The sequence below is a fragment of the Serinus canaria genome, chromosome 3, assembly GCF_022539315.1.
Source record: "Serinus canaria isolate serCan28SL12 chromosome 3, serCan2020, whole genome shotgun sequence".
In the NCBI taxonomy this organism is placed as follows: domain Eukaryota; kingdom Metazoa; phylum Chordata; class Aves; order Passeriformes; family Fringillidae; genus Serinus; species Serinus canaria.
In genome coordinates, this window is record NC_066316.1 from 74,018,574 (window position 1) to 74,045,542 (window position 26,969).

General features: G+C 38.1%; 1 protein-coding gene across 1 annotated transcript in view; it reads left to right on the forward strand.

Annotated features, from left to right (window-relative positions):
• The window catches only part of MMS22L (MMS22 like, DNA repair protein), an 89,680-nt gene that overhangs the window by 38,930 nt on the left and 23,781 nt on the right, over positions 1-26,969 (forward strand). Inside the window, exon 15 of the mRNA XM_018918181.3 lies at positions 25,655-25,845. Coding sequence (XP_018773726.3) covers positions 25,655-25,845 — 191 coding nt within the window. The remainder of the gene's footprint in view (positions 1-25,654; positions 25,846-26,969) is intronic.

Below are 26,969 nucleotides of genomic sequence, written 5' to 3' on the forward strand. Positions count from 1 at the left end.
TCGGTTTTCCTTTTATTCTTCACATGAGGTGTGAAAATGGCTTTTCATATGGAGTGGGTTTTTTTTTGTTGTGGATGTTAAACAAAAGAAATATTTTTGCCAATAAAATCATTATATGCAAGTAGCCTTCTAATCTCTTAATTTTGATTGTTTCTTCGTTACCTTACAAGATCTATATTTCTTCTCTCTTTAGGATATCTCATGTCAGATTTAAGGCTTATTTAAAATGAACAGAAAGCTGAAGCAATTTTCTTTATTCCATTTCAGTCTCCTAAGGCCTATTTCCCCCTGGTGAGCTCATAGCAACAGGGGGGTTTAAGGGAATTCAGCTTTCTGCAAATTAATGTCTCACATCATGAAAATTCAGGACCTTTTTTTTTTTCTATGTCTTGAAAAAGTAATACAGTGAGTGCGAGTATTATTTCTTGCCAGCGGGTGGAAGATGAATGATTTTGTCACAGTTTTACTGCTTGATGAGCAGTGTCCTGAGGGTCAGGCTTAAGTCTGTGTCACTATGCTGCTCATTACTCTTGAGCTAAATAAGGGCTGATTGGATCTAAATTGCCTAGCACATGGGCCGCAGATGAGCTCAGTGAGTAGGGGATGACCTGCTATTCAGGCTGGGAGTAACCCCGGTGTGCAAATGCTGCATTAGAACACCGTGGGAGAATGAGAGGCTACCGACCGCTGCCAGCAAAAGAAATCGAAATGTAAAAACTCTTTGATGCTGCAATGTTAGAATTTGAAATGTAGGAAGTGACAGGTTGATGGTACTTATCAGCTTTGGCTGGATTAGAGAACAGTGTCATCTTGCTTATATAATGACAGAAGAATGAAGCCCGCTCCCAAGTACTTTGCGCTGCGGAGCTGCTGCTGGCAGAGCCAATGCTGCCTCCTACTGACAGCCAGCGCGGGAGGATGGAGCAGCCACGGGCAGCTGGCTCCGGGCCCGGGGCTCGGCCGCCCTGCCTGCCCAGGTGCCCAGCTGTGCCCGGGGCTTCTAGGCTCTCAGCAGAGAGTCAGAAACATGACTGATTAAATAGCGAGTGTACATTTTGGGACAACGGCAAGCCCCTGTCTTGGATGTGTCAAGAATGTTTAGACGAGTCAATTATGTGCATTGAACCAAGCACATCTGGCTCTGCTTCACTCAGAATATTTCCCTTTGTGCTCTTCTCTCCATTGCTAGCCCCTGAGATGGGAGATGGTATCTCTGGAGAGTAGAATTAATTTGTGCCTATGTGTTTTAAAGAAAGTTGACCTTTAAAGTGGAGGAAGAAATGTGAAGCAACTCCAAGGAGAATCCTTATGCTAACCAAACAGATAAACACGCTTGTCTTAATGGAGGAAAATAAAAAGCAAGGAAAGCACCTGCTGGATGCTGGACAAGACAACATAGAGTGAAGCACTTGGTGCAGTTCTGAAAGATTCAGTTCAGTGGTTCAGTAGAACAAGCTTTTGAGTTCGGTTGTGTACTTCCTCCCCCCCCCCATCACTCATACTTCAGCAACTGGGTAATAGCTACAGTGATGAGAAATAACCACTTGCTTCATTTTTTTCCAAGTTTATTTCTGATTCTGTTACTGACAGCTGTAACCTACCAGCATCAACTCTTGCTACCAACTTCAAAAACAATTTGGTGTGTTTTCTTGAAAGCAATGACCAAGTGAAGAGAAGGGGTGAATTTCAATACATTGTGTTGTTTTCTGTTTCCTCCTTAGTGTTTTTCTGGGTATATGGGTATATACTGTTTGATTCTTCATCCCCTAGGATGCTTTTGCTTATGATTGAATTTCTTCTTGGACATAAACAGCTTCTAGTGTACTCATTCCTGGGTATCCTAAGCAAAAAAAAAAAAAAAAAAAAAAAAAGTCAAAAAAGAAAACAGGAGCCTTAAAAGTACAAACAACTTTTTTCTAAAATGATGTGACTGTGGGAATGAGAGAGAAAATTTTCACAAAAATCATTGGTAGTATAAGGCTTCAGTGTCACTTTTGTAATCTTAGTATTAAAATTAGTATTTTATGACATTTGTTCAGATCACTGAAAATGAAGAACTGTTTAGCACAAATAGTTGTACTAGATGAAAAAGGGTTTGAGTTTGCATGTAGCCAGAAATTAGAGAGTATTTCTCTGTGTTCGAATGGAAAACAAAGACAGAATTTAAAATTACTTTGATATTTTGAAACAAATTACCATCAACAAGAGGAAATAGTGAAGACCAAGTACTTAAACTAGGAAGAACTCATGGAAATAGGACATGGAATGCTTGACTTGCAACTATATTGTCTAAGTATGGGGAGGTGAGAGAAACAGGGAATCTCCACATCTGGGCTTGGCTGAAGTGAGGTAGCTGCCATTGCTCTTCCCCATTTCTGCCCTTGCTTGTAGACTTTGCTGCCTGCCTGTTCAACACAGGTTCCTGCAAGGTCCAGTATTGTCCCTGCACTAGCACAGTTGCCACCTAGTGCAGGGGGAAAAACTGGAATTGTTTGTGAAGTGGATTTACTTGTATCTTGCAAGGAGTGTGAAGTGTACCTGGTACTTATGTTTTCACCTCTGCTTAGAGGATGTTTATTTGAGTTTCTAAGATCATAATAACTGGAAGAAAATCTCAAATTTGACTGAAATCTATTGACTAACTAACTTTTAACAGTGACTTTTTTATGCACACAGCCTGTGTGATATTACAAAGCAGGACCTGATGAGACTCTTCTTTAGGAAAAAACAACAAAAAAAAGTTAAATATTGTTGTAAAGTGTGGTAATAAAACTCCTGCTTATTCTGTCTTTAGCTGCATTGTTCTGTATGCAGTTCTGGATATGTCATTTTACAAAATATTTATTAATAAATTGAAAATTGGAGAGAGTCACAGATATGATTGACTAGAGTAGGCAGTTTGTAGAAGTTTTGAAGTGATTTCAGCTTGAAAGAGTTGAGGGGAGACATGCTTGAACTTACCCAGTATGTAAAAGGATCTTACAGGTTTTCTGCTGTTCTTCATGCTACTGAAGACAGAATTAATTTTGGACAGAACTTTAAGATGGGTTTTTAGAGTAGGCTGCAAATGTAGCACTCTGGCAGGTTTCAAGAGAAACTTGTGGTATCAAACTTACTTATTTTCTTCTTAGATCTTTTTTTAAATTTTCCTGTTCTGTTGGGGGAGAAAAATTGAACCTCTGTAGTGCTACTGTAGCCTACTTGTTCTTGGAATTTCTGGGGTGGGTGTGTAAAGATGGCTTCTACTGTATGCACTGCACAGTGGCCCTGCTGAAAAGGGTGATGTGTTTTTGGTGGTTTTGTGTTTGAATCTTGAAAACTGTCTAGAAAATCTTTTTGCAAATGCTTTTTTAGGCATTGATACAGGGCATGTAGATATGCATTGCTGTGTTTTATTTGGCTTGGAGCAAGTCCAAGTGTCACTAATTGCCTGTGGCTAAATGCTCCAGCTTTCTTTACAGTGGCACTATAACAGGGACAGTGAAAATGTGTTTAATGGGAAATGAGCCCAAAATAGTAGGCCACCATATATATCCTCCCTAAAAACAAACTGGAAAGAGGAAGGCATGCTCTGCAACATGTGCATTGTGCATCATCTCAGGGTCTTGTGGGGACCTCTTCCTAACACTTCTTTTTTGGGAGGAGCAAGTAGAGAAAGGTAAAAGCAGTTAGTGGTTTATGTAGTTGTCTGATAAGCTGAAGGTGCTGTCTGTTCCCTCTTGCACAACCAGAAGGCCCTGTTTGTCTCTAATTGGGGTTAATTAAAGCCTGAGGGCAGTACTGAGCCCCTGCCAGTGACTGTAAGGTACAGACATAATCCAGGCTGCAGCCCCTCACTGTAGGGAAGGGGGAGGTAACCATGGGCTTGTCACAGGCTCTGATAGTGCACATGAGCTAATGCTTCTGAAAATACAGGCATGAACTTATTTTTGGTCAGATAGTTCTGTTCATTCATTAACTTCTGGCCGTTATCAAAGAGTTGTATGGAGTGTCTGGTTTAATGTGCATGCTTGCAAATCTGTTTCAAGAGGCAGAAAGTTTCTGGCTCTCTCTGTGGTAATGCAGGGGCTGCACAGGCAGCCCCAGCAGCCATTTTTTTATGCACACAGCAGGAGCGTCCTGCTGCCAGGGATGTGTCAACCTTCACTGAGGGGCAGGAGAAGGGAAGAACAGGCAAGTACAGATGTGCTTGCCAGGACAATGATGTTTCCTTCTACTAGTTTTTGCAGTCTTGTTTTCCTTACAAAAAGTCAACCATAAAAATAAAGCAGAGTATTTTCATTGTTGTTCTTTTGCTTTTCTGGACATGAATATATTGTTTAGCTATTGGAGATGTGCCTTTGAAAATACTTCAGTAAGTGTTCCACGTATCTGCCAATTAAAAATATTTTAGAGCTGCTAAAGATTTGCTCCCAGAGAATTCCTCTGATTCACACCACACCTATTTATATTAAAAGGTATTCTACAACAGCTTGAATTGGTGAGGAAAAAGTGTGTCTGTTTGTCCAGTATGTTACATTTATGTGGACTTTTGTATTAGGTGCAAAGATGACATCAGAAAGAGTAATGTACTGCAATTATGTCTTAAAAAATAATAATTAACTGTAACACAACCATGATCATCCAAACATTATAGGGAGAGTGAATATATTCAGACAATCAAGGGATTTTACAATATAATTATTAGGCACTGGGGAGATGTAACCCTGTTTAGGGTAACAGGGAACTGTGGTTAATTGATGCTAGGATAATCAGATTTTTGCTGTTTCATTGTCCTGGGACCCTAAGCTTTGCAAGAATATGTGTGCATGCACTTAGGAAAAGAAGGAAACCCCAAGCATATGAAATTATAAGCCCAAAAGTGAATTGAAGTTATGCTTACATTATCTTGCCTTGCTGTATTGAATTACTGCCATGATTATAAGTGTTGAGAAATCATTTATATTGTCTGTAAATCATCCCCATTTTACATCCCAGTCAAAATTCAATACATCTTGATTCCGAGTAGTTTGTAAAGGTATCTATTTTCCCAAGACATGAAAAATGACTAGCTTTTTCCAAGTCAAACTCAAAAATTGAAGGTGTTCTTTTCTTGCAGCCAAGAAATTTTTGTTGTTTTCTTTCCTCAAAGAAAACCTTTGATATGTGTACAGTCAGAATCTGAATGTTACAACAGAAAATACAGTGGATTCAGTTCCCCTTGAGCTTCATTGTCTTCTCCAAATTTAGAATGTGAGATAAGAAAATGGCATCAAGTTTCATCAGGGAAAGTTTTGACTGGGTATTAGGAAAAAGTTCTTCATGGAAGGGGTTGTCAAGTGCTGGAACAGGCTGCCCAGGAGGTATTTAGAAAAAGGAGATTTGGCACTTGGGGAAATGGTTTACTGGTGGACTTGGCAGTGCTGGGTTAATGTTTGGACTTGATGATCTTAAAGGTCTTTTCCAACCTAAAAGGTTCTATGATTCTGTGAGGATGTAAAACAGAATTTCATTTCATTAAAGTTCATTATGAAAGTGTTTCCACTGCACTGCTGTGATACTGAACCTCTGGAATTTCTAACAGCTCAATCTGCCAAGATTTGGAGATTAAGTGTAGCATTGCTACTATCTCTTGCTAAAAGTTTGTCTCTCACTCTTTTTTTTTTTTTTCCGTTCTCTTTTCCTTGCTCTCTCTTGAAGCAGAGTAATTTCTGAAAACTCTTCAGCAATCCTATCTCCATGTAAATTAATACTGTAAATTGTGCTACTAGTGAGGGTGGAGGGGAGTAGTAAGAGTGGGTGGGGGGAGAGAAGAATTAAAATCATTCCAATAAATGGTTTAATTTATGCCTCAGCAGTTAAGCATGCTCCTGGTTAACAGAAATACCCTTCAGCTACACAGGATTTGGGAGGGTTGGAGGGCACTCATTTGCACATAAATAGCCATTAACTGATAAATTCCCAGAGGTCTCCTGTTGCATGCTAGTGGTTCTGACCTACTTAGCTAGCTTAAATTTGTTTTACAGAATTATTATAATTCCATCCTTGGTACTTAAACTTTGTGATTAATGCATGCCTCACAATACAATTAAAGTATAATTACACAGTTTTACAGTTTGCTATCATGGTGTTATTATTATTACAAAGAGCTGGATTTTGCAAATATTAGAAGAATTAGAGTTCTGATACCCATCACTTTGCTGTTATTAAGTGATTATGTTAAATGGGACCCCTTTATGTCTGAAGAATGAAGTGGAGAGAGGGGAATCATTAACTAGCACATCAGATGGTTTATAAGTGATTGAGGAAGAGATGTGTGGTGAGTTTTTTACACATCTGTAGATGATAGGTGCAAATACCTTTTGTTCATCTTTGCCAGCTGCCTATGACATACTCTAGCACATCTGTACTGTAGTGCTTGAAAAAGTTTCATGCTAAACATCTCTGTAATCTGCTAAAAATCATTTGTATGTGTTAAACTTTGATTCTACTTCATTGAATCTTTTTATTACAAGAACTTTTTTTCATACTCTAGTAAAAACACGAGCAGCCAGATATAGATGTTCAATAGATCTGTGCAGTGTAGGGTAGGGTGTGCCTGCAAAGATGATACAGCTCTTTCTCTTGTGCTCTGTAAACCCGGAGCAGTTCTCTGTGAGGGAATCTTCCTGACTTTTCAGTATGTGCATGAATGTGCTGCCTATTTATACTGGCTGCAAATAGCAGTAAGTCACAAACACTGCTATTTTTACCTTAACTGTAAGGGTTACCTGGCCTCCCTTATTTTTCAGACCAAACTTTTTTTTTTCTGGCTACTACTCATTCCTCAAGGAGTGATCCAAGAATCAGTAATGTTACTTGTATATGACCTAAAAAAATTGCTGTTGTGATGCATGATTCTTATTACATCAATTTTCTTTTTTTTTTTTTTCCAGTGAAGCTGTTTGAGAAAACTGGAGTCTTTACATTAATGATTGATATAATTAGCAATTAAAAAGACTGCAAAATATTTTAAATAATATTTTCCTTATTCCATTGTAAGTAAAAAAATATAATTTTACTTTGTTTATTTTATCTGTGAATATTTGCTATATTGCAGAGTTCACTGGTAGGAAATGGATCCGTTGATGCATTTTCTGAATTACACATTCTGTTCTTCTAAAGCTCTAAGGTTATACTATAATATTTTTTATCTATAATTGCAACTAGAGTGAAAACTCCAAATGTGATACAGAAATATGTTGCACCTTCTAGTCTTATTTGATCCAGTGCCTTGGTTTTCATTTTTGCTTAGTTTAAAAAGACTTGTTTCTTATGTGGTTTTCCAGTTTTCCTAAGTTGTGCTATTAATTTCTTTCCAACAATGAAAATATTTCTTCTTTTTAATTCCAGAGAACACTAAGAGTAAAAAGCAAATAGAAATCTTTCTTAGAATTACTGCTTTTGCATTTGTATATTTTTGTCTGTATTTATGATGCTACAATGATATAATCTCTACTTTTGCTGTTATCATTTGAGCTCAGAAAACATTGGTCATTATTACTGATGCATGGAAGCATTCAAACAGGTAGCCAGTAATTATGCTTGGAAGAGTGTACTATATTTCAAGGCTCCCTACTTGAATATTCGTGAATTGGTTTTATTTCTAGTCTTTAAAAAAATACTGCATTGAAGTGATTTAAATCATTTTCATGTGGCAGTGCAAAAATGCAAAGGCACATTACCAGAAAGAAATGGTCAGCAATAAGAGCTGTTTTGCAAAGTTGGCTTGCAGCAGCTACACCACTATGTAGAGAAAACAGTTATCCTGTAATAATAAGACTAATGAATTCAGAAATCCATTGATTGAACTGGCTCTGGGTAGATTATGTGCAGGCTTGCTTCAAGGAGAGGAATTTATGAAATGTTTGCCGCATCCAGCAAGCACTGCAGCTATAATACAGCTGCCTCCTCAGTGGTTTGCTTTGATCCTGTGGAATGAAAGGACAGGAGGATCAGCTCAGGTCTAAATGAGATTACAGCTGGTTCGGCAGCTTATCTGGTCTAATGCCAACTAGTGTGGCTTTGCACGTCCTAAGGGGTTTACAACAGAAACTGTTTATTGAGTATCATCGGTTTACTCAACACAAGCAGGCTAATCCTTCCCAGCCTCAGCATGTTGTAGGATTGTGTATGAGCCAAACCAAAAGCTGGTGCAGCCAGGGCCTCCAGAGCCCTTTGTCTCGCTTCATATTGATTTTTTTACCTGTGTTAAAGACAGTAAAAAATAAAACCAATAACCAGCCCTATTGTGAGCAAAAGGTTAATCTGACCTAAAAATCTTACAAAAGCATCTTTTAACCCTAAAAGGGATGGTAGCCTTTCTCTGACTTTTCACTCAAGGGATTTTCTAGTTTAGGGCTTTGAAGAGCAAAGTAGGAAAAACAGCTGCAACATTTAACTCTGCATCCTGAAGTTGTCTCTGAATTCTTTCAGCAGCTGCATAGAAGACTTTTGAAGTTATTTGTGACATTATTAACAATGTGTTGTCTACCTGTGGTAGGTGATGCTGCGTGGCAAGGACATGACATGCTGAACATAGGCAGAATAGTAGGAGCTGGTAGGTGTTCCAGGGCTCATGCTGTTTTACACTGTAGTGGTTTTTATGTAAAAAAAATCAGAAAACACCTTCATCAGCTACTTTCTCAGTGAAAAACCAAATATTGCAAACTAGGCAAGTGCATCTTAAGAAATTAAGTAACAAACAGGTACATAAAATCAGAATGTTTTAAAAAATTATGCGCTGCTAGTTTTTAAACAAGATCTCTGTCTTTTGATGTTAAATACAATACAATATTGCAAAACCAGCACAATTTCATACAATCCTATTTTATTGTGCATATTTTCTATCTGAGGTGAGTCTTTTGGAAGGCATTACAGCATGTGTTATTATAATCAAATGTTTTTTATAGTATAGAAAAATATTAGATTAAGCTTCAGGAAGCCTTGCACAGTAGCCTTGCACAGTAGCCTTGCACAGCCTTACACTGAAAAGAAACATGATAAGTTATCAAATCTACATTGTTGGAATTATTGGTAAGTACTTTTTTAAAATATTGTGCATATTATTGGGAGTAATTAAATTGCTTTTGCCACGATGTGGAAAAGAGAATTTATTGGCACACCTGTCTGTCATCAACTGCATGTGACAGACTTAAACTGGAAACTGTTTGAAGGCTGTTGATTGCTATGTAAAGGAAAAGATGACAATAACTTGAGGAATTATGAATGGCTCTTTTCTGTTTACTTCACCTAATTGGAATGAATGCCTGTTTAAGCTATATGTATGCAAAGATGTTACCATGGACACCACAGAAGCATTAGGAGTGTTTTGTGGAGAAATTGCTAAAAATGGGAAAGATGAATGTGAACTTTATAATACTTAAGCTTAATGGATAAGATGTGGACAAGTTTCAAATGCAGTACTTGTTCATTTATTCATATTCTATCAAATCTGGTTTTAAAGCAATAGGTTGCTCTCATGCAGTGTTATACTTTAGCATGTTTGAAGATAAAAACTATTGTCAGTGATTGCTTAAAGTCTGTTCAATCATCTGAACAGTGCAAATCACAGCATTTTGTCAGACTGTGAGAAGTTTTGCCTGGATAATGCTTCCCGCACGCACAGGTCGCAAGATAAGTTATGTGTGCAGTTTTACAGCATAGCTGATGCTGGAAGTTAAATGGATGCCCAGTGGTAGAACTTGTAAAAGATTTTCCTGTAAACACTATCAGGCAGAATTGATATTGTTTATGGTACCGTTGATCTAATAAATGATAAGTTTTAACAGTGATTTTTACTGTGTTGCAGAGGGGATGATGCTGTAAGTTTCGAAAGCCTGCCATTCTTCCTGGGTGACACATTAGCTCTGTATTATGCAGTGGTGGGAACAATGTTACTATGGGTGTTTTGTACCCAAAGTAATCACCTCCACTAAAAAGATGTATTACACAAACAGCATACTTTCCTGCAACAGATACTCCATAAGGAGCAAAGTTGATTTTGCAGGAAGGAAATGAAATACTTGGTTTTGGACTTTGGAAACAAGTTAGTCCGTTATCTTGAGTACGAGTTTGCTTGCCTTCCAAAATGTTTTCACTCTTGAGAAGAAGATTTTTCTAAACCACTTACAGTATATGACTCAGCATAGCTTGCTAGAGAGTATCCCTATGGATATAGGTTCTGGTTTTTGCAAAGACAGCTAGAGAAGCTGGAGCAAGAGAGTTTCATTTTAGAAAAGAAAAACTTTACTTGAGCTACAATTCCTCTCTCTTTTACAGTCTTGTTATAAGTTAAGAGTATTTTTGAAGTATTTTTCAAGCTTCCTGCCTTAAAAATGAGTTTTGTGATAATACCGACAGTGTTACAGATGTAATGGTAAGATAGGCTTGTTACTGGAAAATATTTCAGAAGGTCTGAAGAGAGAACTGTGGGTAGTAGTACTAGTGGTTGTTTTCAGTATTTGGGTTTTAATATCTAATATTTTGATACTCTCCTCAGGACTCTGTGCAGTTATCCTCAGAGTCCATTTCACATCTCCTGATCCCATCAGAAAATTTTAACTGAGGTGTCACCAGCTCAGCATATGAATATCTGCAGCCAGAATAACAATTTTACCAGTTTGTCTTTCCTTCTTTCTACTTGAGCCTGGGTGAGGTCATGCTCAATGAGAGAAACTGCATTTCTAAAGCTGTGCTAGATAATGGAAGACATTGGAGAAGTTGTCCTCAGTGAATGTTTCACACAATTTATTGAACTTTGAATTATTTTTTTTAAATTTTTTTATAGCACGGCTAAAAAGAATTTTAATTATCTTTGCATAGCCAAATTTTGCCATCACATTTCTAAGACTGTAAACTCTTTCAACATGATCTGTATTCTTTTGATATATTTGAATGAAACACTAAGCTGAAAGAGAGATCCACTTCAATACAGTGGGTGTCTCTTCCCCAGTGTGGGGAGTCCATCAGCACTGGGAGTCTGATTACTGCTGGGATCTGAATTGCAAGAAATTATCTGTTTAGGTTCAACCTTTAAGCTTTAATTTTTATTTCAGCCATCCGTACTGTGTAACAAATTGCTTTTAAAAGTGTAAACAATGGTTTAGAGAAGAGATGAACCTGTCCCATCATTAGAATTCTCTGTCAGCTGCTGCTGATCTCAGAGTCCCACGGAAGAGCTAAAGGCAGGATTTTGGAAATTACTATACCTAAAACTGGATTTCAGTGCTGGCCTTTCAGCACCATTACTTGGCATTCCTGTCACATTATATAGTTTTTGTTTCTCATGAAATTTTTTTCTGAGAAAAGAAAGACAGTAAGGCATTGGTAAAAAAGACTTATCTTGTAAAAATTCAGAAAATATGTTGTATCTGAGTCTGGGCTGTTGTGTAGTTATAGACAGCTACATTTCATTGCCCTCCTGGTGTTCTGCGAATACGGTTCAAATAAATTATGTTGTATAAGTAAGCAGCATATTGGGTTCCCAGTAAAAAAAGAGCATTGACATACCAATTTAAATTGAGCAGAAGATGAACAAGATCATTAGGGGGCAGGAGCAAATACTCTTACAAGGAGAGACAGAGAAAGATGAGTTTTTCATCCTTAGGAAAGGAGAGTAGTAGGTAAGATGGAATCAGATTCGTCACAAAGGTTGTAGGAATCAGTGGACTGAGATTGTGAGGAAAGAAGTTTTTATTAGAAATAAGGATAACATTTTCATTGGCATTGGAACAAATTTCTAAGACAGATTGTAGAATTTCCCTCCTCAGCTGAATGAAGTTTGGCATTGCTTTGAGCCAAGGGTTGTAACTCCAGGCGTCCCTTCCAAAAAGGGTTTTTTCTTTGACTTTAGCTTTTAATAAAAAATGCACAAAGGAAAACCAACAAGTGACAAAATACAAATGGAAATCCTGTTTAACAAAACGACTTGAGTATGATGAATTTTAGAAGTACTGCTTAAATGGAAGAGTTTTATGAAAGATACCTATTGGCAATCTGCAGTTTATCTGTTTATTAAGTAGTATGGCTTATAAAAGCACTTGGTCCTCACTTCAGCATTTCAGTTTCTTAGATAATCTGGCATTTTGATTCTCACTATAAATTATATTCATGTATGAGTCATTTTATAGTGATGTGGAAGGTTTCCGTATGCCTTCATGGGGGATTTCAGCAAGAAATGTGCCCTTGCCACCAAGGATCCTGGTGGCATCCTGTGCTGCAGTAGGCAGAGCATTACCAGCTGGTTCAGGGTGGGAACCCTTCCCCTCTGCTCATGGTGAGGCCATGGCTGGGAGTGCTGTGTCAAGTTCTGGGCTGCTTAATACAAGAGAGACATGGACATATTGGATAGGGTCCAGTGAAGGGCTGCAGAGAGGATTTTGGGACTGGAACATCTCTTTTGTGAGGAAAGACAGAGAGCCAGGACTGTTTAGTCTGGACTGGTGAAGAGGGATTTTATCAATAAATAGAACTATTTGAGGGGAGGGTGCGAGGAGGATGGGGCCAGGCTATTACTGGTGCCCAGTGACGAGACCAGAGGCACAGGTGAGTCCCTCTGAACACCAGCAAACACTTATGTTTTCATTGTGAGGGTGACTGAGCACTGCTACAGGCTGTCTAGGGACATTGTGGAGTCTCCATACTAGGAACTGTTCAAAAGCCATCTGGCTGTGGTCATGGGCAGTCAGCTTCTGCAAGCAAGGAGTTCACTCAGAAGGTCTTGATGAGGTTGAGTGGATCTTTTTTTGATTATTTTGAAAGCAGATACTCTTTAACAGGGACCAAATGGTGCTAAACATATTAGCTGTGACCTTTGAATCTTTCATTGTAACTGTTCTGCTCTGATGGCAAGAAAGAAGAATCATGGTACCAGCAGTGATGTGGTTTTTTCATAGAAACACCTAACAGTTAACACTTTCTGTTCCCTGTGTGGCAGATAGTAGCATTTATGTTCCTAATGAAGTCTGAACTTGAATAAATATAGCCTGAAGTGAACTGGGCTCCCAGTTCTTTCAAATATAAAATAGCTTGGAAACAAAATCTCCTGTTTAAAAAAAAAAACACCACAAAGAAAGAACTTTGGTCCCTGATAACTTAAAATTACAGAAGTGTAATGACAGTTTCTCAGTTCTTTCAGAAATATTTTAGATAAATGATTACTAGTGTTTTTTTAAACAAAGAAATAAACAAAATCTTCAAAACCAAAGGCTGAAGTGTCTCATGGTCAGGGCAGATCACAGAACTTCCAGTGATTTCTGTAATCCTCCTCCTTCCCATCAAAGGTGAATGAATATGTCTTGTGTTTTCCTTTTGAACTCTAATTTTGTGAGGTGACAGGAAATTTATTGGGGAATTTTGTCTTAGTAAAACTGATTGTAATGTTGCAAAATATTTCTATTCAAAATAAGGCTTTTAAAAATTGAATTGCAGCTTTAAGTTTTGTGATATTGCAATGACTTATAAAGATTAAATTTTGTTTATGTGGGGATTTTTGCATATATGTGAACTAAAAAAGAGGAATACTATAAATTTCAATGCAGCTTCTTACATTTTTTTCCTTATTTTTCTTTGTTCTTTCAGTGGATTAAAAAATTCTGTGTTTGACCTATACTGAAAGTCTGCTTAGGGAAACTAAATGTCTTTTTATCTCTACTTTTTCTGTTGTTTCTTCAAAAGAACTGAGTAGGCACCTGTTCAAAGTAACAAGATGACTCCCAGTGCCTTGAATAGTGCAGAATCTAGGAGAGACTACTTGACTGAGATCTGTGAATGGCTAAGCCCTTATGCTAAAATGAATACCTGGGCATTATCTCCTAGGACTTCAGATTTTGGGACAGCAAAGGGTCACTTTGTGTGCTTGTGCCTTCCAATCTATATTTTGCATTACAGACCGAGAGGAAACTGCAATCTTAGCATATGCTTGCATAGTACAGGGGAGAAGCTAGCATGGCTGAACACCAGTGAAGGTAATGAAGGAAAATTGCAGTTGGGCTCAAATCCCGTGTCTCTTTTTTCCCAACAGTATTCCACAAACTAAAATGTGAACTAGTTGCACTGAATTAACACAGGTTGTGTTGTCTTTGCTGCTCTTGCAACCTTGTCTTTTCTAAATGTGATTAGGAAAAGAAAACAGCTCTCTAACAAATTTGCTAGGGTAGCTGTGGCAGGTGTAATATTTCCCCACAGCAGACCTAGACAAGCAAGCTCAGACTCTGTTGCTTGCATTTAGATTACGGTCATAACAACTTGTCTTTTCAGTGATGCAGTTAAACCCACTGAGAAGGGTTAAGGAGAAAGTGGGAAGTAATATTCTGCAGCTTTGAATGTCTGGCTTTTCTGTACCTTTGTGTTTTAGAGTTGTGTGTCTGTTCTTGTTAGTATCTTTACTTTGTCTTTGAAAATGGTAAGGATGTTGGGGATTTCTTGTTCTCCCCATGTATTTTAAAAGTATTACTGAGTGCACACAACATGCTGTCACAGTGAACACAGGGTTCTCTATTACTGTGCTTAGCTATAGAGAGGATTATATTAAACTCTGTAACCTTGCTGGAGCACCTCTGTACATTGCTGCTATATTGATAATCTTCACATGATTCACTTGCAGTTGAAAATATTTTATTCACAGCATTAACACTTTCAATCCCAGTGAAGATTAGAATCTTTTATATCAGAAGATGAGTCCCTCGATGGGCAGATAACTTTTCTAGTTTTAAAATTTATTTATTAATGTAGTCTTGCAACTGTTGCCTCGGACATTTCTTCAGTTAGGTGTGTAGAGGGAATAATCATCAAGCCTAGCCATTCAAAAATGGGTAAAACAATTTGATTAATGAATTAGTGGTCAATTATGAGGTTCTTATGCTGTTTAATAATTTACAAAATATAGAATGCTTTTGGAAAATATATGTGTTCTAAAAGAAATACGCAAGTTGGAGTAACTAAGAAAAGCATTTCCTAGTGGTCCCCATCCACAAATTATCCATGAATCTGTGGATTGAAAGAGCAAGATAGATTTGTTGACATTTTCTGTCATTAGTGCAAGCCTAGAAATGAACAGCTTTCCTCGAAAATCTGAATTTAAATGCATAGAAAAATCATTGGAACTAATTGCCCCATCTTGAAATTACACATTATAAAATCAAAATTTTGGTGGCACTTGTAAAGTAAAGAGAATTCAGTCAGTAGAAAACAATTCCAAGTTTGATTTCCTTTACTTTGTCCATGATTATATTATATGCTAGTTCTTTTCCAAATCCTTGCTGTTTTTTGTAATTTAGTAGGAGTTGCTTCAGGTAGACTACTGACCCATTTCTCTATTTATGTAAGACTTTCATCAAGCAATCAGGGAAAGTTTTTATGGAGTATTCATTTGGATCTCATGGTTATGTCATCTCTTCAGCCTGCATCATTGCAAGTCTCACTGAGGATCCAAGTCTCTCTTCTTTTTTAAGTGCATGGGGTAAAGGTCACTGCAGGAAGAATGAGGTAAAAGAAGTGGTATAATATAGTAGGGAGAACTGTCTCTGCTTGACACTTCATTTGTGTATTTTAATTTTTTTTCTTTCTTAGTTAAATTCTATAGAATTTGCTATGTGCCCATTTTCCTCTTTGAAGAATAGCCACATTTCTTCCTGCAATTTCATGAGTTTAAAGATACTGTCTTCTTTTATTCTCTTGTCTCTGCCAAGTCTTTAGGTGATATCTTGGGAACTTTCACTGCTCTTCAGTGAAGGGCAGGAATATTCAGGCTAGCACCACTTTGGCCTTTGTGCAACTTCTGCCATCCAGTAGGAAAAAAGTAAAGGAGTATATATGAATTGCACCTAGATTTTGAATCTTCGTCAAACCAATGTGCAGTTTCTTTCTAAAAGTCCAGAATGTGAATTCCCAAAGAATATTTAAAATTTCCAGGGTTTGCTGTGTTCAGAAATGTTGCAGTTTGACAAACTAACATTCCTTACTCTGAATGCTTGGTTTGAAAATTTTGAAGAGGATTAGGTCATGGCTGCTTTTGCCAGTGTTAGTGATTCCTTGATTGGGAAGAGCATTTAATCAGTGAGAACTTTGCTGGTTATATATCATAGTACATTATTGTTTTCATATTGCTGTGGAAAAAATAGCTGTCTTAGAAGCTTGAGACTTCCAGTTCCATTTTTTTTCTGTGGTACATGCTGTTTGCTCTGTTACATCTAAATATAAATAATTCAGTGAAGAACATAAATCTAGCAAATTCCTTTGTATTACTTTCAGACAGAGCCCCATTTCTTGAATTGTATTTCTGTAAAGAAGTAGCAGTTAAGTTGTGTATTAAAAAATTTAGTAACTTGGACTTAAAATTTGAATAGTGCATGTTTGCCATTTTTTGTGTATTATGGGATCAGTTGCAATGGTTATGTTTTGTGGGGAAGTTTTTTGTTTGCTTTGTTTTGTTTTTAATGTAATCCTAAAGTAGGAAAACTATATATACTGACTTTTATTTATTTTTAATTTTATGTCAGAATGTATTCAATTGCTTTTAAATGTGTAGTCCATAGACTGATTTGCAGAAGATGAATGAAACAAACAAACAAAAAAAAAAGCAGTAAAAAAACCTGTTTATGAGAATTTTAAAAATATCATAAGCACCAGATTCCTTATCAGTTGGTAGTGCAATTCATTAATTACTACATCTTGGGTCATCTGTTTTAACACCCTCTCAGGTAATGTGAGAAAATATTACAGCCATGCTTTACTATAACTTGTAAAGGGATCTGAAACTTTTTTTCCTCTCTTCCTATGTTTTAGTGAATATTTCATGTAATGTCTGAGGAATTAAATTTGTCCCTAGTCTTCAAATCAGCAGAGGGGAAAAAAGTAGTGGTGTAAAGTAGTTAGCTTCTTAAAATGTATGTATCTTCAAAGAGCTTTACATAATTTCCTGAATAGGTTTAGTTGTGAGTAAGGATCATTTTGTTGAAGGCATTTTCTGTTGGTATTATTTAACTTGGGAAGGTGACCCTGAGCTAAATTGCAATGTGTAATTTGAATGCCCATGGGCTGCCCTTCATTGGCTTGATTGGGAGAGATTATCTGGATTTCTAATATGCTTTAATTACTCTGCTTATATAAATTATCACATTAGAATCTTCTTAACTGTTGAGTCTGTTCTGTCAATGATTCACTAACAATAGGAATATACTGGGCTCTTCCACTGAGATTTGAAGATTTATACCACCAGTGAAAGAACTATGGAATGGCTCTATTTAAACCTGCTGTATCTTCAGTAAGAAAGAGTGTGTGATCTGTTTCTACACAGGCAATGATTGATGTGTGGTAAATTGAAAGGATCTGTAGCCTTTTTTATTTTGTAAAAAGGCATTTTTTCAATTAAGGCAACACAATGCAAAGTACACTTTAAGGTGTTTGGAGGTGATGTATTCCTAATGTGTGTGTGGCAAAAAACCAAACAAACACAGTCTGAGTAGGAGTTATGGGTGGAGAAAGGTTGAGTGTCTTTAGCTAAGGTTTACGGAGAAGCATAGTAAAAAAATGAAAAGTGAAATCATACACTGGGTCATGTTGGAAGGGACCACAGTCGGATCATCTGGTCCAACCTTCCTGCTCAAGCAGAATCATTGTACAGCTTATGGCACAGGATTGTGTGCAAGCAGTTCTTCAGTATCCCCAGTGAGGGAGACTCCACAACCTCTCTAGGCAACCTGATCCAGTGCTCAGTCACCTATGCAATAAGAAAGTTCTTCCTCGTGTTCAGGTGGAATTTTCTGTGCATCAGTTTCTTTCTACAGTGTTGTGGTGATGTTGGCTTTTTTTAACCTTTGATTCCTGGGTATCTCTCTGCCTGACAGCTCTGTTCAGGTGAGCTTAAAGGTTACCAGTGCTTGGAAGAACCCTGCTCTCAAATGGTGTAGGGGTCTTCCAAGATACAATGGTTAATGACCTTCAGTAACAGGTCCAGCTCACCAGCAGCACATTTGACACATGTAGCATATGTGTCTTGTACAACAAACCGCTCTTGCCTCCTCCCTGAGATTTTGTCTCCTGTTAACCTACAGAAAATGTAAAGAATTGAATCCAGCGTGTGTGTGATGGGCCCAGAGACATCTGATTTAGTGTCATGAAAACAGAAATCTGTGTGTTTGGAACCACTTGTAGAGCCCAACTGCTGAGGATGTGTGCTTAAGCGTCTTGGGATTTTGTTTACTTTGGTTGTTGGTTATTTTAATCACGGGCAGCAGCTGCAGTGATGATATCTGCTCTCTAGTGATTAGTATGTAATATTGGGAGAGAAGAGTGTCCATTCCTTGTTCTGGAATTTCGCGTTTTCATCCAGTAACTGACTTAATGTAGAAGTCACAATCAAAAGCAGAGCCCAAAATAGTATCAAAACTGGACCCAGCTGCCCTCCACCCTGATGCTGTGATTCATTGGTTGCTACATAAAGAAAAGTGTATTCTGTGTTTGAAAATACAGGCAGATACTGCTGCACCTTATGCAGCCTGCCTGGTTTTTTGGTGTGGATTAGTCATGATCAAATTTCTGGACCCCAGTAGAGAGAGATTGAATCAGATGCTCAGATCAAGGCTTTTGTGTAGATTAGTTGCAGGCATCTAGGGAACTTTCTGGTCAAAAGAGGGTGATCCAATTAAGTGAGCAGTTTGGGAATTGTTATTGAGGAGTCTGATAACTGTTTATGCCCTGCTTTTTAACCATTACATCCTTGTATCCCTTTGGATCTCATCCAGCATCTAAGAGACATCACTTTGTGTATGTTTCCTGTTGTTCCTGATGAAGGTGTGCTGTAGCACTGATACTAATGGTGTTGTGCAAGTCCACTATAATGAACTTAAGCACCATGAGTGAATTTAAGCATTTGATAAAATTTTTGTTTATTAGAGTTCTGAGAAACATCCTTCTTCTCTTGTTAGCCCTCCCTACTCCATTGCATAAGTCAGTAATCATCATACACATTCATAACCAGGCATGTTATTTGAACTTCCTTTTTTGAGTAAACATTTCAACAAATGGTTTATTGAAGCAAATTAAAATGAAGGGTGAACACTAAAGCATCATTTAATAAATAGTGAACTGATAGGGGTAAGTTGGTGTTTGATAATATTGTGTCATGATTTTTCCACTTCTGCTTATACACTGCTGTACAGCAGTACAGCTCTGTGGTGGTGGTGCTATTGTCATGGCTTACACAGGCTGGCACATTATAAACTGTGGGATCTTTTTCCAAATTTTTTTTAATGGATGGGAAAATGTGGGTTTGGTCTTAAGTTTCTTGTCTTGCTTAGCTTTTTGAAATGTAGTTTTTAATTCCACAAAGGTGGGTGAAAATTCTGTGCACTTTGAGAGTTCCTACTGCAGTCATACCAGTCTCAATATACTGGGTGCTATATAAAGGGATATAAAAAATAAACTGTATCCCAGAGAGCTTAGAAACAGATTTAAAAGAAGGCTTGGATGTTTGAATCAGACTTGGGTAGAATTAAGTCATTTCCTTCATGCATGTCTCACTGAAGCAGACTGAATATGGAAGTGTCTGACAGTGTGTAGATGACTCCATTTTAAGCAACCAGCTTCCCTAGGTACCAAAACGTCTGCCCAGAGACATTAAGGCTGTTTTCACAGGCCTTAGCTGTTTAGCATCCAGCTTAGGCACCTTGAGGCCATCAAGTACATGTTCTAGCACTTAAAATTCTTGTAAGCATGCTGTCAGTGCCCTTACTAAACATGCTGATAACCAGGAGTTCAGTGCAGAGCTCTGCTACTTGGCACACCTGCATTCCTAACTGGGGCCAAGAGAAAGGAGGTTCACCTCTTCACACATTAGGTCAGATGGTCGCAATCATTCACCAGTGAAAAGAAAGCCAAAAGCCTTTATCATGAGATGCCTGAAATCCACATGTGTGATTTGCCACCACTCTCTGAGCTGCACCACCATGCAGTTAGCGTGCCTTTTCCCTGAATCCAGATCCATTTCTTTTACATGAATCTGCATTTGTAAGAGGTAGGATCCTGCATTTTCTCACTTGTATCTTGACACAGTGCTATGATACTGCATTGAAAGCAGACTTGAACCTAGATGCAACCATTTTGGTTTTGCATTTTTGAGTGCCGGTACTACAGTTCAGACTGAAACTAGTTTTTCTTTTTTAATGTTTTAAAAAATCCTGTATCAAAATATTTAACTTGCTCTAAAAGTGTGTTTTCCTTTACACTTTGTATGATATTTTATGGTATTGGTAGTAGTTGTGATTCAGAAATGTTATATGTATTTAGTGTTAACTGCATATTTGAAGCACAAACAAAAAATAAATAAATGCCTATGAACAGATTACTAAGTGAGAAGTTGAACAGTGAGTTTGTTAATATGGGAGTTGGCATCCACAGGCATTGATGAAATAGGTGCTACAGTTGCAATTTTCTATAACATGTAATTAAATTGTGTAGTGGTCATCTAGTTGAACACTCATACAGGATTTTCCAAGGTATGTGGAGGGCACACAAGGAACTTTTTCAGCTTAATCTTGGATAGATTTAATTACTAGAAATGTGTGTGGCTTCTTCTGTAAGCTTGCTTGCAGTGCTGGTTGTAAATAGCAGTTCAGGTAGTATGACAGGAAAAAGTCAGTAGAGGTATTAAAGAATCACAGAATCACAAGGTTGGAAGAGACCTTCAAGATCGAGTCCAACCCATTCCCTAACAGCTCAACTAAACCACAGCACCAAGTGCCACATCCAGTCTTGTCTTAAACACATTCAGGGATGGTGACTCCACTCCCTGGGCAAACCATTCCAGTACTTTATCACTCTTTGCCTGAAAAACTTTTTCCTTATAACCAACCTATATTTCCCTTGGTGCAGCTTGAGACTGTGTCCTCTCATTCTGTCAGGGGTTGCCTAGAGAAAGAGACCAACCCCCACCTGACTACAGCCACCTTTCAGGGAGCTGTAGAGAGTGATAAGGACACCTCTGAGTCTCCTTTTCTCCAGGGCTAAACATCCCCAGCTCCCTCAGTCATTCCTCACAGGGTTTATGTTCCAAACCCTCACCAGCCTCTTTGTTCTCCTCTGGACATGTTCCAGCCTCTCAATGTCCTTCCCAAACTGAGGGCCCAGCACTCAAGGTGTGCCCTCACCAGTGCTGAGTACAGGGGGAGAATGACCTCCCTGCTCCTGCTGGCCACTCTATTCCTGATACAGGCCAGGATACACCATTGGCCTTCTTGGCCACCGGGGCACGCTGCTGGCTCATGTTCAGCTGGCTGTCAGCCAGCACCCCCAAGTCCCTTCTGCCTGGGCACTGCCCAGCCAAGAAGTACTGGTGTTTTATGACGTTTGAAGAAAGTGAAATTGAATAAGTAGTTTGTAAGTAATTTTGCAATGCTCTTTGCTAAATGTTGTTCAGTTGCTAAAAGCTGAGTGTACTGCTTGTCAGAGACTGGATGTTTCATATCTTGAAACACTTTGGAATCCCAGTGTCTCTGTCTGGTGGGAGGGACAAATCAGGCTTTGCTAAAGGTGGGGCAGTGCCCAGCTCCACCCCCAGGCCCTCCCCAAGCCCTGGTTGAGCTGTCAATCATGGCATCATCTGGGGACCTGAGCAGAGGATAGATGTGGACCTGTGGGAGCAAGGGCAGAAGAGGCCACAAAGTTGTCAAGAGGATTGGAGCACCTTCTGTACAAAGGCTAAGAAAGTTGGAGCTGTTCAGCCTGGGGAAGAGATGGTTGCGTGGAGCCCTCATGGCATCCTTCCAGTATCTGAAGGGGCCAACAGGGAAGCCAGAAAGGGACTCTGCATCGAGAACTGTTATGATAGGACAAGGAGTAATGGGTACAAACTGAAAGAGGGGAAATGTAAGTTACCTATTAGGAAAAAACTCTTTACTCTTGAGGGTGGTGAGACACTGGAAAAGGTTGCTTGGAAGAGTTATGGATGCCCCACAAGTATTCAGGGCCAGGTTGGATGGGGCTTTGGGCAATCTGGTCTACTGGGAGATGTCCCTGTCCATGGAGAAGTGTGGGAAATAGGTCATCTTGAATGTTTCAGACAGCTGAAACAATTCTATGATTCCATGATCTGTGTTGGTAATCTTATTGAATAAAAGAGATATTGTGCAAGTTCCATTGATTTGCAAAGGGCACAAAGTATTTACTATCTCTCTTTGAATCTGATTGTGATGGTGCTTTGCTTCCTTTTGCATTGCCTGAGTTTTTCTAGAAATAACTGATGACTGTAGTTGAAATTCTATGCATCAAAACCACTCACCATTTTAGAAATATTCGTATATCTCTTCCCAATCTCCCTAGTTTTATCCAAGTGTGTTGGTCCTTCAGGTGGTGGGTTTTAATTATTAATTTGTTTCAACATCAAAAGGTCATTCACATCCTTTCAAAAGACTTTCATAAGCTTAATCTTGGCTGTAGTGGGCAGCTGAGATTTGTTGGTGCAGTGGCTGGCCTGCCTTGGACTGGGACTCGAGGAGCTGGGAATACTGTCTATGAAGAAACCAGTGTCTGTATTCATAGCCTGTGAGACCCTGAGGGTGGTAGCCCCTGGCAATGCTGGTAGGAGAGAGGTCTTCTCTCATGTTGGGGAGTTCTGTACCCTTGTAGATCAAATTAAATGACATTGCATTAAGTCTGGATGTTATTATGCATCCAGTGCAGATTATAGACTAGTAGTGACTTGAAAGTTTCTATTATACAGGCAGGCTGATGAGTTTTGTGTTTTACTTTTCTGGCTTGACCTGAAGTTTGGCTCTGTTTTAGTAATGCAGGCTTGCAAGGGCATATTTTATGATTACAGTATCTACATCCAGATGAATGACTGCAATTCCTTACCCTAGGTGTAGGATATAGAAAATAATCCTGTATGCTACTATTATACCTACACATCCAGCACAATCCTCATTCAGGTAGCACAAGCATTCCATTCTTTAATAAACTCAGGGTTTATTTGATCTGATGGCAAAATGGAAAAAAAACCACCCACATATTTTTTTTAAAGAAATAGAAAATTCATTATTTAAAAGAAGTAAAAACCACACCAAGTTATTACCAATGTAATAAGGCAACTGGTGGTTCCACAGTTCTTAGCAGAATAGAAAATTAAATGTATAAAATTTTAGAAATTGAGTCATGTTTGATGGTATGCTTGTCTAGTGTTAGAAAAAAGTAGAAACCTGTATAAAAAGAAAAATTGCATTTATTCATATTTTAGTAGAGTTAAAAAATGTGATAGTTTGTAGAAGTAGCTGGCTACTTCAGCTGCAGCATATATTGATGCCCCATCTATTCCAAGCATTTACCTTATTGCCAGCATTTGTGTAGGTTACTATGAATAAACATAAATACTGACTTGTACGTGTTGCCCTTCCACTGACACAGAGATATATTACCTTACTTTGGAAGTCTGTACACCCTTCTACTTTGCATAGATGGCTAAAGGAGATGCAAGGCACCCGTCTTTGGAGAGGCAATTTAGAGGAGAGAAAAAGGTCTTTGTGCAGTTTTACAGTGTAGGCTGGGTTTCAGTAGGGCAGAATTTGGTTCCAGAAGTTTTATATTCTGCATTATGAGGCATCATGTTTCCTTTCTTCACAAAATAGAACAGAAAAGCCCTTTGTTTTTACTGGTAAACTTTTTCTTTCTGCAATAGACAAAAATAATTTTTTAAACTTGTGTCTTTCACCTTGCTTTTACCTTCTCTTCATTTGACCTCTACACCTCACTGTTTCTACACCCTTTTCTTTGTCCTTTTTTTCATAAGGGGATACTCCCAAAGAAGTGTTGCTTGACTTTTTATGCTAATCTTGCTTCTATTTCAGTTCATGTTGACTTGGAGAATATGCCTTGTAAATAGGAATACCAACTGGCATACTGAATATAATCCTCAGTTTCTAAGCATTGATTGTTTTCACAGCATCCTTAAAGGGTAAGCTGTCTCACTATCCAAATATCATGGCTGGGAAACTGAGGCTAACAAAGGCTGTATGATTTATGTGAAGCCACAGAGGGAATAAATGTTGGGTTTAGAATTCCTGGCTTCTGCTCCTGTGTTTGGACTCATGCCATCTCTCAAAGAAATCCTTGATTCCTCCTAAAGCTGCATACCTTTCCTTGTCTGTTAAATGTAGCCATTCGAAAAGTAGCTGGTACTCAATTCTCTCTGTCTGTCCTATTGAAACTAATGAATGCCTGCAGGCAGGCATAAGGTATCGTTACCTTTGACAGCCAGTATGTTTTATGTTTTAAATTATGTGTTGGGCAGAATTTTTGGATACTAATTTGATATAATGAGATGCGCTTCTAATATCAACCGTAGTACAGGAAGGCCTTGCAGCCAACCTACTCTTTATTTAAAATTATTCCATTTCAGATGTCCTAATGAGTGCTGTGAGTTGTGTAATTCTTTCATAATTTTCCTCTGTTCCCAGAAGGGAACTAGGAGCTGGAGTTCTTTCTATTTTTGTTTTGGTCTATTTCAAATTAGGGTAAGCATAAAATAAAGATCTAGGGGAAGATTTTTTAAAACACTTGCTATTGTGAGAATGGCAGTTAGGAAAAAAACATTGTAGTGTAGAAATCTTAGTGTTAAGGCAATTCTCAATGCCTCTGCGGTTTGCCATTATCTTATAAATATCTTGACTCTGACTTTACAGTGCTGTTTATAGAATTTAATAAAGCAAATGTAATAATGCTGCTTGTGCTTTAATGCACAATCTCAATTGGGTTGACCAGAAGATAAATAGGAACAGGAATGATAGTGCGTTCCTACAGATTGTTTTTAATAAGCATGTTATTTAGTTGATCAGCCCGCTACTATAATGCCTCCTATCCTGCTCTACCAGACAAATTTATTAATGTCCCCCCCCCGCCATTTCTCAGAGAACATTGATTCCCTGCAGACATATCTCTATTAAACCTCTAGAAAGTCACAACTTCCAAATTAGATTAAGTAGCAGGAATGGTACTAGAAGAATCAAAGAAAATTGAGTGTGTTATTGAATTCATGCCACATTGTCTGAGGAAGAGATGGGAGTTATGTGTAGTGGTAACTTTTGTCTTTACTGTACTAACAAAGCTGTGGGCATTGCTGTCAAACCTAATTGTCTGCAGTGCATCAGGATAAAATGAATCTTTTATCTAAACTAGTACCTAGTGAGATTGTACAAGTGAGAAGTAGATTTCAGAAGGAAGCTTTACAATTGATCAAAATCATTTGCCATTATTTGCTGTACACAACTCAATCCTAAAAATCCTAGTGACAGAAATTTTAAAGAAGCACCTGCCTTTGGATTGGAAGCAGACTTGCTTGTCATGCTAACAGTTGCAAAATGCAGATATTAATTTTAAAGCTGCCAATTTCTCATTTTGATCTGACATATTAAAAAGCATATAATTAATGGTTGACATTAGTAATTAACATTAACTTTATGGTGCTTAATATGCCATCATTCATCCATCAAATAACTGGTATGCATAATGTCTTTGCATAAAGGTTTTAATTGCTCAAAATGATCCTTCAGTTCTCAGACTCTACGGTTTAAAGTAGCTGTAAATGCTGTTTAAAAAGATGTGAATATTTCATTTATTGTACATAAACATTGTTTTTGTTTCTCCCTAGGAGTGTGCATGAACGTGTAAGCCAGGGACCTCAACTGGGAAACACAGCCCCAGATGCACAGCTTCCATTAGTGGCTAAAGAGCACCACCTTGCTGTCGCCAGTGCTCTCTGGAGAAATTTCTTTCCCTACTTGAAGAGCCAGAGAATGTCACAGACACCGCCTTCCCCACAGCTTGCTGATACAGCTGCAGGTTAGCACTGACCCTGCCTGCGACCTGCTGGATTTGGTGCTATTCTCTGGGTCACAAACTTTCAAGGAGTTTGTACTTTGGGATATTTCTTCTTCCATGCAGTAACTTAAGTGTGTATAAATGAAAAAAGTAGAATCTGTGCTAAGTGTTTTGACAGAAGGAAGTATTGTAGTATTGAATTCCTTAATAGGGTACAAACACATTGAGAATGCCAAAGGGGTTTGAAGCTACACAAACCTGACTTCTTTTTCACTACTAGTCACAGATTATAATCAGCATGCAAGTATTATACAATATAAATAAGGATACTGTTTTTCACTATATTCAAAATTTACTTGTTTTTGTAGAAGTTTATTTGTGTTGAACTATTCATAATGGTTGAGATTCAAACTAAGTTTTCTAAAATATTTTTCATTTGAAAGCAATTTTTAAAAGGTTAGTGAGTTGGCTGTTGCTTTTTGACAAACCCTTATGTTTGTGGTCATAAAACTATTTTATTATTCATTCTAATTTTTTGTCTTGCTTTACACTGAAGGCTTTTAATCTTGAAGTACAGCATTTCCTATTTGTGTGAACTCCACATGCAACGAGTCAGCTTGGCAGTGAATAGAAAGCTATCCCAGTTTGATCTTTCACATCAGGAGCCAACGTGGCATTCTGCAGTTACAATGAAATCTTGTATCCAGTTAACTAAAATTCAGAAGAGTGAAACATAAAATATTTTTTCCCATCATGATATGAATTAGATAAAGTTACAAGCTCAGGAGTACTGAGTTGGTAATAGAAAAGCTAAAAGACCCTTCATTTGAAGCAGCTCTGTGGTAGTTAGGAGGCAGCATTAATGAAAGAGGCAGTGTGCAACAGTAGTGGTCTCACACTGCTGAAACATGTGTGAGAAACAGCAATACAAATCAAAGGACAAGGTTGTTAATGTCAAAACTTTCATTCATTTCCTACAGTGACATAGATTTTTTTCTATTCTATATTAGCACAGTGAAATAGCAAGAGCAGCAAGCTATTATAAACTCCTCTGAGAAGGAGGGGAGTGCAGTTGTGACCTGCTTTATAAAGATGTGTTAGGTAGCACTACAGAGACAGGCAAACCTTTCCCATGCTGTTTGAGC